We start from the raw sequence: 10,435 nt of genomic DNA on the forward strand, positions 1-10,435 counted from the left end.
GTAAAAATATTGGCTATTTTTTTCCTTTGACATTTTTGCTGATGTTTAGTAATTTTTTTTGTTTTTAAAATTTCTTGGATTTTATTTTTGTTTTTTAAACATTTTGTGGTGATACTTTTCCTGAAAATGTTGCCGTGGAAACAGGTTTTTGTTGTTGTCTGATGCATGTTACTGTGGAAACATGCTGTTGTTGTCTGATGCATGTTGCCATGGAAACGCGTTGGCGTTGTCTGGTACATCTTGTCGTGGAAATGTGTTGTCCTCAGGTGCATGTTGCCATGGAAACGTGTTGTTGTTGTTGTTGTTGAGTGCCTGTTGCCGTGGAAACGTGTGTGAGTGCTGCAGAATGATGGGTGGAGCATGATGTCATGAGTACAAATAAAAACAGAGACATTTATTGTGGCAGATCTACTGTACATGTTGAACATACGTGTGTTACCATGACGACAGCAGCATGTAGTGAATCATATAAAAGGCTAAATGGAATGCTTTGTTCAGTAATACTGATTTGTACCATAGAAGAAGAGAACGCGGTCCTCCACCCCGCAGAGCTATACATCACCGCAGGAAGAAACCGCTATATGGCGAGTACCGAGGTCCGTCTGTGACGGCGCACCTGCACAGGTGACCTCACAGGAAGTCAAGTCAAGGAGTCTGTCACAGGGGACAAAGACGCTCCATGGGGCCGACACGAAGTGGGGGCGCGTGTCACGCCGTGCTCTTGGTGGGCAGCTCCGTGCTGTTGTGTCGCGTCTTGCGTGACGTGCCGTCGTCTCGCGGCCGGGCCTTCTGCAGGTTGGACATGGCGGCGGTGCGCTCAATGTCAATGAGGGCGTAGAGCTCGGTGCGGCGCGTGGGCGTGGTGGGGGGCAGCGGGGAGGTGGGGGTGCGCGGCGTGTGCGGGTTGCTGCCGTCCGAGGCGCCCTTGTTCCCCGCGCCGCTGTCCATCTCCACCTCAATGTAGTTGAGCGTTTTGGGTGGCTCTGGCTGACCCGGCAGCGGCGGCCGGCGGAAGTCAAAGTTGAAGATGGTGGGTCCATCGGCGCGGCGCCGGGCCGTCTCGGGCCGGTGGGCGCTGAGGGGCGCCGTGACGTTCTCCGTGTTGACGTAGTTGTGCGAGGACTCAAGGGCAGCGGACAGCGGGTGGGAGTAGGAGTGGTGGAGCAGGCCGTGGTGGGCATGGTGGTTGAAACCGTTGAGCGACGGCGTCTTGAGGCCGCCGCTGCCGCCATTCTCCTCGTCCTCCGAGCTCGGCTTCCTGGCCTCCCACACTGGCGGCAGCGCCGGCAGGTTCTCGTAGTCCAGCAGGGCAGTGCGCCGCTGGGCCGAGTTGTTGACATTCTGCAGGTCGGGGTGAGGGGGCGGGCGGTGACGGCGAGCGGCCCGGAGGGGTTGAAGGAGGAGCCATTAGAGAGGGGCGGGCTCGGCCTCGGCGGGGCCTCGGTGTGGCCGTTAGTGTCCCGGGGCCCTTTGGCCTCCCGGGCCTCCTGCTGCCTCTTCTTCTCCTCCATCAGCTGCCTCTGAACAGGGGTGGGGCCCAGCACAAAGCGCACCCCCCCCGCCGGCTCCAGCAGCACCTGCGGCTCCAGCTGAGGGGGCAGGGCTGGCAGCTCGCAGCGCGCCCGCGGAGGAGGCGGGGGGGTGGGAGGGCACTGGGACTGCGGCGAGGTCGGGCTCTCCAGGGGGGTGGTGACGGTCAGCGGGCTCGGCTGCTCCTCCAGGAGCCCCGAGGTGTTGACGTAGGTGTGCACCTGCAGCGAGAGAGCGCCGCACCGTCATGACATCATCGTTACATCATCCCAACATCAGCATTACATCAACGTGTAACTGAGCTGTGAGCTTCTAACTTTTCAGTAAAAGTTTCATCTCATGGAAAAACATGTAAAACTCTAAATGACGGACAGCAGTCCGGGACTCGAGGCTTTTTTTTTCTTGCATCACATTTTACAAACATATAAGATTCAGAAATTTGAAAATTCAATAATAATTTTTATGTTTTTGCCTTTTCGGTCTGTGATAAAGAACGTGATTTTTGGTAATGATAAAGAAAACATGCCTCTCTAAAATTCAAGTTTTCTATAATCGCCCCAAAATATTAAGACAACAAATTGTCTAAAAGTGAAAAAAATCCAAAAATGTTTTATTGACAATACATGCCTTGCAAACCCACTCTCTTTAAATTTTCAGACCAAAAAAAATCCAAAAATGTGTTAGGTTTTCTATATAAATTGTCAAACACAACAGAAGAAAAAAAAATGCAAAATTTTAAAAAAGGAAAAAAACGTTTTAAATAAAACACGCGCTCCAAACTTGTTCTCCTGAAATCCCCAAAGATGTTCATGTTTTTCCTAAAAATTACCAAAACTTTAAACACAGAGAAGAAAAAGATTTTTCAGAAAACCTGGTTTCAGTTTTCAGACGTGACGGAGAGACGAACACAGAACACAAATCAACAAAATAACCAAAACGCCGTCACATGCCGACAAATCTGAGAGCTGCAGGAAATAAATGCTCCACTGATGTTGTTTCATTTAACACATTTCCAGAATTTCTCCAAAACGACTGTGTTTGTTTGTCTGACTGCGGTCAGCCGATCGACCGACATTGATCTCATATCGACAAAGGGAACAGGAAGTGTGTGTCTCACCGTTTCCTCGGCAACCAGCAGCGGGTGGGTGGACTCCTCCCCCACAGACGGCAGGCGGGTGCTCGCCACCGACGGGTGACGGGTGGAGGGGTGAGACGGAGCATCGCCCACAGACGGGATCCTGGTCACACCGTTTGGCACCGTGGGCACCGAGTAACCCAGAGCTGATACACACACACACAGACAGACAGACAGACAGACAGACACACACACAGACACAGACACACACACACAGACAGACACAGACAGACAGACAGACACACACACAGACACAGACACACACACACACACACACACACACACACACACAGAGACACACACACACACACACACACACACACACACAGAGACACACACACACACACACACACACACACACACACAGAGACACACACACACACACAAACGCGCGCACACACACACACGCACACACACACACACAGAGACAGACACACACACACACACACACACACACACACACACACACACACACACACACACACACACACACACACACACACACACAGACAGACAGACAGACACACACACACACACACAGACACACACACACACACACACACACACAGACACACACACACACACACACACACAAACGCACACACATACACAGAGAGACACACACACACACACACACACACACACACACACACACACACAGAGACACACACACACACACACACACACACAGACACACACAGACAGACAGAGACAGACACACACACACAAACGCACACACACACACACACACACACACACACACACACACACACACACACAGACAAACACACACACACACACACACACAGACACACACACACACAGACAGACAGACAGACACACACACACACACACAAACACACACAAAGAGACACATACACAGACACACACACACACACACACACACACACACACACACACACACACACACACACACTAATGAGCGTAGTAATGACAGGATGAAGTCTGCAGAGTAACTTAGACAATAACACAAAGCAGAAAAACCCTAAGATTATATACAAACAAAAGAAAACTCAAAACTATTCAAGTTTTTTTTTTTAAAAAAACACCCCAAACTTCCAAATTTAATAAAAATTACTTTGCAAAAAACATCAAATGTCTCAAAAGTATTTTTTAATAAAAGAAACACCACCAAATTCAACATTATCTAAAAAAAAATTGAAAACTCAAAATTATTAAAACAACCAAAACTCAAACTTGAAAAAAGAAAATGAAGTAAAAAAAATAGAATAAAACCTCATGATTATATATATAAAATAAATAAAACAAAACAATTCCAATATTTTATAAAGTACAAAAAACACCCTAAAATCTCAAAACTTATAAAAACTGGAAAAAAAACACTCCATAAAACTCAAAAATTAAAAGAAAAAAAGGAAAAATGAATTCAAAATTCTTAAAAAGGAAACTTCATAAGAAAAATCAAAACTATAAAAACTGGCGTAACAAAGGACAGAGAAAGACTTAAAGACTCCACTTCTTAAAAATGAAAAAAAAAAATGAATAAAACAACTCAATCATGAAAGTAACAAAGAATAAATAGTTGGAAATAAATTTTCAGTGAACTGACCGACTGATGAATCAAATCACTTCGGTTGTGTGTGTGTGTGTGTGTGTGTGTGTGTGTGTGTGTGTTTGTGTGTGTTTGTCTCAGTGTGTGTGTGTGTGTGTGTTTGTCTCAGTGTGTACCTGCAGGAGTGTGTGTGGCCTGCGTGCTGGGCTCCAGGACGGCCTCCTCCACCACGCTGATGCTGTGGCTGTGCATCACCTCCTGTAGCATGTTGAAGATCTCCTCAGCTCGAGAACATTTGAAGGCAAAGATACCTGAAAACACACAAACACACCTGAGTTATCTGAGCTCTGGCTCCGCCCACTCCGCAGAGCCCCAGCTCACTGCTTGGTTGGGCAGTTTGTTTAAAACACAGCCACTGCATCCTCGATATATCCTAACTACATCCTCGACACATCCTCTGATCTGAGCTGATGATAAAAACAGCTGAACAAACATCAGGGTGATGAGAACGACCCTCAGGAACAGGAACTTTCCCCAGGGAAACATGTCTTTGGTGTGTACTTTGAGTTTTTAGTTTGGTCTATGTCCATTAACTCACATGGAGGAGCAGGCTCTATGACCTATACTGCAGACAGACACCAGGGGGCGACACTCCCGTGCGTGTGTGTGTGTGTGTTTGTGTTTATCTCTTTAGACTCAGCAGTTACACTGTGGGGGAGCTGATAAGGTGTTCCTGTACAGTCTAAGCTACATGGGGGCGCAGAGTGTACTCTGGGCACAGACGGAGCAGCAGAACGCCAGGTGCACTGAAAGTGAAATGTAACCACAGTGCCAAAACCCAGACAGGTATATCAGTGTCATGTGACACCTACCTTGACCCGTCTGACAGCGGCGGCCGCTCTCAAATGAAAACAGGTTTGAGTCGTAGCCATAGCGGCGTAAGCACAGGTAAGGCCACCGGACGTCATCACGGCGATGAGTGTGAAGGACGAGTTCAGCATCGGTCAACTCCATCACACCTGAGCCCAACTCGTTCCCATCGTCGTCCACGTTTATCACCTGGAGAGGTAAACAACACAGTCAGAACCAGGTAAAAAAACAACAACACAGTGAGAGGTATTCAACAACAACAACACACAGTCAGAGGTACACAACAACAACAACAACAACAACAGACTGTGCAGTAATTGATAGTGGATAGTCCAGAGTGTGTAGTGACTGATATTGGGTAATTCAGGGTTCACAACAACAACAACAACATAGTCAGAGGTACAAAACAACAATAATACACAGTCATATGTCATAACAACAACACACTGCCAGAGGTACACAACAACACACAGTCAGTCAGGTCAACAACAACACACAATCAGAACCACACAACAACAACAACAACACACAGTCAGAGGCACACAACAACAGCGACAATAACAACAACAACAACAACACACAGTCAGAGGCACACAACAACAGCAACAATAACAACAACAACAACAACAACAACAACACACAGTCAGAGGCATGTGAACATCAACATACAGTCAGATGTATGTAAACAACAACAAACACACAGTTAGAGATACACAACAACAACACACTGTCAGAGGTACACAACAACAACTACTACAAAAACAACAACAACACCACACAGACAGAGATACACAACAACAACACACAGGCAGGGGTACACAAAACACCACACAGTCAGAGGCAGGTTAACAACAACATACAGTCAGGGGTACATAAACAACAACAACAACAACAACAACACACAGTCAGAGGCAGGTAAACAAAAACAACAACCAGTAAGAGGCAAGTAAACAACAACACACAGTCAGTCAGGTCAACAACAACAACAACACACAGTCAGAGCCACACAACAACAGCAACAATAACAACAACACACAGTCAGAGGCAGGTTAACAACAACATACAGTCAGGGGTACATAAACAACAACAACAACACACAGTCAGAGGCAGGTAAACAAAAACAACAACCAGTAAGAGGCAAGTAAACAACAACACACAGTCAGTCAGAGCCACACAACAACAGCAAGAATAACAACAACAACAACACACAGTCAGGGGTACACAAAACACCACACAGTCAGAGTCAGGTTAACAACAACATACAGTCAGGGGTACATAAACAACAACAACAACACACAGTCAGAGGCAGGTAAACAAAAACAACAACCAGTAAGAGGCAAGTAAACAACAACACACAGTCAGTCAGGTCAACAACAACAACACACAGTCAGAGCCACACAACAACAGCAACAATAACAACAACACACAGTCAGAGGCAGGTAAACAAAAACAACAACCAGTAAGAGGCAAGTAAACAACAACACACAGTCAAAGGCAGGTAAACAACAACAACAACACGCAGTCAAAGGCAGGTAAACAACAACAATAACACACAGTCAAAGGCAGGTAAACAACAACAATAACATACAGTCAAATGCAGGTAAACAACAAAAACAACACACACAGGTAAACAACAACAACACACAGTCAAAGGCAAGTAAACAACAACAACGCACAGTCAATGGTACACAATAACAACAAGTGACACAAGTGAGTGTAGTGACTGATAGCTAATAATCCAGAGTGTGTGGTGACTGATAGCTAATAATCCAGAGTGTGTGGTGACTGATAGCTAATAATCCAGAGTGTGTGGTGACTGATAGCTAATAATCCAGAGTGTGTAGTGACTGATAGCTAATAATCCAGAGTGTGTAGTGACTGATAGCTAATAATCCAGAGTGTGTGGTGACTGATAGCTAATAATCCAGAGTGTGTGGTGACTGATAGCTAATAATCCAGAGTGTGTAGTGACTGATAGTGGATAATCCAGAGTGTGTAGTGACTGATAGCTAATAATCCAGAGTGTGTAGTGACTGATAGCTAATAATCCAGACTGTGTGGTGACTGATAGCTAATAATCCAGAGTGTGTAGTGACTGATAGTGGATAATCCAGAGTGTGTGGTGACTGATAGCTAATAATCCAGAGTGTGTGGTGACTGATAGCTAATAATCCAGAGTGTGTAGTGACTGATAGCTAATAATCCAGAGTGTGTGGTGACTGATAGTGGATAATCCAGAGTGTGTGGTGACTGATAGCTAATAATCCAGAGTGTGTGGTGACTGATAGTGGATAATCCAGAGTGTGTAGTGACTGATAGTGGATAATCCAGAGTGTGTGGTGACTGATAGTGGATAATCCAGAGTGTGTGGTGACTGATAGCTAATAATCCAGAGTGTGTGGTGACTGATAGTGGATAATCCAGAGTGTGTAGTGACTGATAGTGGATAATCCAGAGTGTGTGGTGACTGATAGTGGATAATCCAGAGTGTGTGGTGACTGATAGTGGATAATCCAGAGTGTGTGGTGACTGAGGTTGAACTCACCTTGAATTTACTCTGATGATTATCTGGGATTGACTCTTTCTCTGGACAGCTTAAACAGCTACCCATGGCTTCTTCAGAGCACCATCTGATTTCTGGTGAACAACAGACACACGTGCGACATTATGAACATGCTGTTGTGCCCTCTGAGGCTAACAGTGATCAGTGATGTTGGTGTTTGTGGGGTGAATGGAGGTGTGCTCACCTAGATCCTGCCTCCAGTAGCCCTGGTTCCATCCTCAGAGCCTGAGAGACTCTCATGCTTTAGTTGATCGGTGAACATGAACAGCAGCTCTGCACAGACACAAAACATCACAGCAACATTGTCAACCATCCACACATTAACCCTTTCAAACTTCAACAAATTAGTGTCACTTAAAAAAAAAAAACAGAGGGAGAAGGAAATTAGATACTTAAGAAGAAACTACCCAAATATTTACTAAATAAAAATGTAGAAAGTACAGGAAATTACCTGGAAAAAAAGAAATATCAGAAAAAACAAACAAGGGAATGACCTGAAAAAATCATTATTATATATACTGAGGTGGGCGGGGGTGGACATTTTCCCCCAAATCTAGCTATGTTTTACAATTTGTTGATCATTTCTTGCAAAGTTGCTCACCCCCCCGTTTTTTTTTTGTTTTTTTTTTAAAGTGCTGAGGGTTCAAAGGTTTAAATACTTGCGAAGGCATTGTAATGCAGCACAAGAAAAGTGATCGATCCAAGTTTCGAAGGGTTAAATCTACAGACCGTTAGTCAAACAATAATTTCCAACTGTCTTCATGGATTTATTATTTAGACCTTTATTTATTTTAATTGTCACTTGGACCAGCGTCTTCACTGTCCCTGTCTGACTTCACAGTAAACTGAATGAGGCAAATTTTAAAGAAAAAATGTTGAAGTGATTTTAAAGAAAACTTAGTCTATTGCACAGTCTTGATTGGAGCCATATAAAAATCTCTATTAATTTATGCTTTTTTCAAATTGCTGCACTACTAGGATTTGTGATCAAAGCCATATAAAATATTTTTACTTTATTATTTTATTTTAAAAAAATAAAAATGCTACACTAAGTTGAATTGTGATTGGGGCCATATAGAATTTTTTACTTCATTATTTTATTTAAAAAAATGCAGCACTAAGTGAAATTTAGATTGGAGCCATAAAATTCTTCTTCTTTCTTTCTTTATAATTTATTAATAATTTCTTGCAAAACGTGGGGGTAGTTTCTTCTAAAATCGCATGCTCAGTGCATCGAGAAATCAAACCACTTTGCTCACAAAGGTATGAACACCTCTGGAAAGCGTCTGGACGCAGCATGAAGAGTGATGTCAGTTCAGCTTTTCACAGGCTCAGCTGTCTGTTCTTTTATTAACGTCGGTTTTCAACGATTACAAGAACATTTGGGCGTCAATCAGCTCGAAGTATTAATAAATTATAGAAATGTTTCACTTTGGTGATTTTGCTGAGCTCGGAGGTTAAACTGCAGCGGTCCTCTCAGCGCTGACAGTTTACTGTGTCACTAACGAAGAACACTGAAGTTTATTCAGGACTCCGTCAACAAGAAAAACTTCACCGTCACTTGTGTTAAAGGTCCCAGTTCACCCAGTTTACCCAGTTCACCAGCGCACACGCACACACACACACACACACACACACACACTTACTCACTCACTCACTCACACTCACTCATTAACACCCTCTTCACCAACTAACTACCTACCTGAGCTCTGTGTGTGTGTGTGTGTGTGTGTGTGTGTGTGTGTGTGTGTTAGCTGCAGCCTGCTGATAATAACAGCAACAATAACAGTTACAACAATAATAATAATAATAATGGTAATAATAATAATAACAGCAGCTGTTAGCTCGCAGCTAACTGACCTCAATAAGCTAACACACTGATTTCAGCTAATTAGCTCCGAGGCTAACTCCAGTTAGTGTCCCGACACATTCCGCCGCTCACACCGGGAGCCCGCACCGATTAACGGAGACATACTTACATCGTGAGTGTGTCGGGTCTCGGCCTCCAAACTTTCCGGTCCTCCTCTCCGGGATGCGGCCGCTCCGGTGAGCCGACAGTCGGTTAGCCGTTAGCCGTTAGCCGCCGCTGCTACACCCGCAGGTCCTCCATCTTCCTCTGCGCCGCCGAGCGCCAAAAAAACAATCACAACTTCTTTCAGACGGCTCTAAGGCTGCTCCGCGGGCCCGCCGAACCTCCACACACCGCCTCAGTCCATCCGCGGGGCTCCGGGTCTCACTGCGGGGCCACACGGTCCGAACTACAGCGCTTTTCTCCGGAGAAAAAACTAGTTTGTTTCGGTCCCACCGAGTTTCTGCTGCTAGCTGCGGCTAAAGCTAACAAACTTCCGAGAGTTCAATGTGGTGGAGAGCCGCTCTGCGCATGCGCCAGAGCCGCAGCCCGGACACACGGGAGGGGCCCTCTCTGCCAGGGACTGTTCTTTATTTAACACGGGAGGGGCCCTCTCTGCCAGGGACTGTTCTTTATTTATTTATGTATCATATTGTGGAGTTGGGCAGGAAACGGTCCTCAGATTTCTTATGGTATTGGTGTTTTATTTTTTTGTGTTGTTTTGTGTTTTTGTTTGCTTTGTGGCTCACTCCAGCAGGTGAGCGCCGCACCTGTTTTGTTGATTTTTTTTGTTTGTTTTGTTTTGTGCTGTTTTTTGTTTGTTTGTTTTGTTTTGTTACGTGTTTTTGTTTGTTTTCTTTTTGTTTTTCTTTTTGTTTTTTGTGTTTTTCTTTGTTGTCTTTTGGTTTTGTGTTTTTGTTTGTGATGTTTTTGTTTTCACTTTGTCGTTTTGTA

The 10,435-nt window shown here is 44.8% G+C and overlaps 1 protein-coding gene across 1 annotated transcript in view; it reads right to left on the bottom strand.

The window, feature by feature from the left end:
- Positions 1-576: 576 nt before the first annotated feature.
- Positions 577-10,435, bottom strand: part of LOC121939600 (fibroblast growth factor receptor substrate 2-like) — a 10,102-nt gene continuing 243 nt past the window's right edge. Inside the window, 8 exon segments of the mRNA XM_088079476.1 lie at positions 577-1,385; positions 1,388-1,751; positions 2,648-2,811; positions 4,376-4,510; positions 5,072-5,258; positions 7,615-7,706; positions 7,817-7,905; positions 9,612-10,435. The exon segment at positions 9,612-10,435 is cut by the window's right edge and continues 243 nt beyond it. Of these exon segments, the coding sequence (XP_087935602.1) occupies positions 709-1,385; positions 1,388-1,751; positions 2,648-2,811; positions 4,376-4,510; positions 5,072-5,258; positions 7,615-7,680 (1,593 nt within the window). The 5' untranslated portion in view covers positions 7,681-7,706; positions 7,817-7,905; positions 9,612-10,435 and the 3' untranslated portion in view covers positions 577-708.

The sequence above is a fragment of the Plectropomus leopardus genome, chromosome 7 (assembly GCF_026936395.1).
Source record: "Plectropomus leopardus strain MGB_pleo_1.0 chromosome 7, ASM2693639v1, whole genome shotgun sequence".
Classification (NCBI taxonomy): Eukaryota; Metazoa; Chordata; class Actinopteri; order Perciformes; family Serranidae; genus Plectropomus; species Plectropomus leopardus.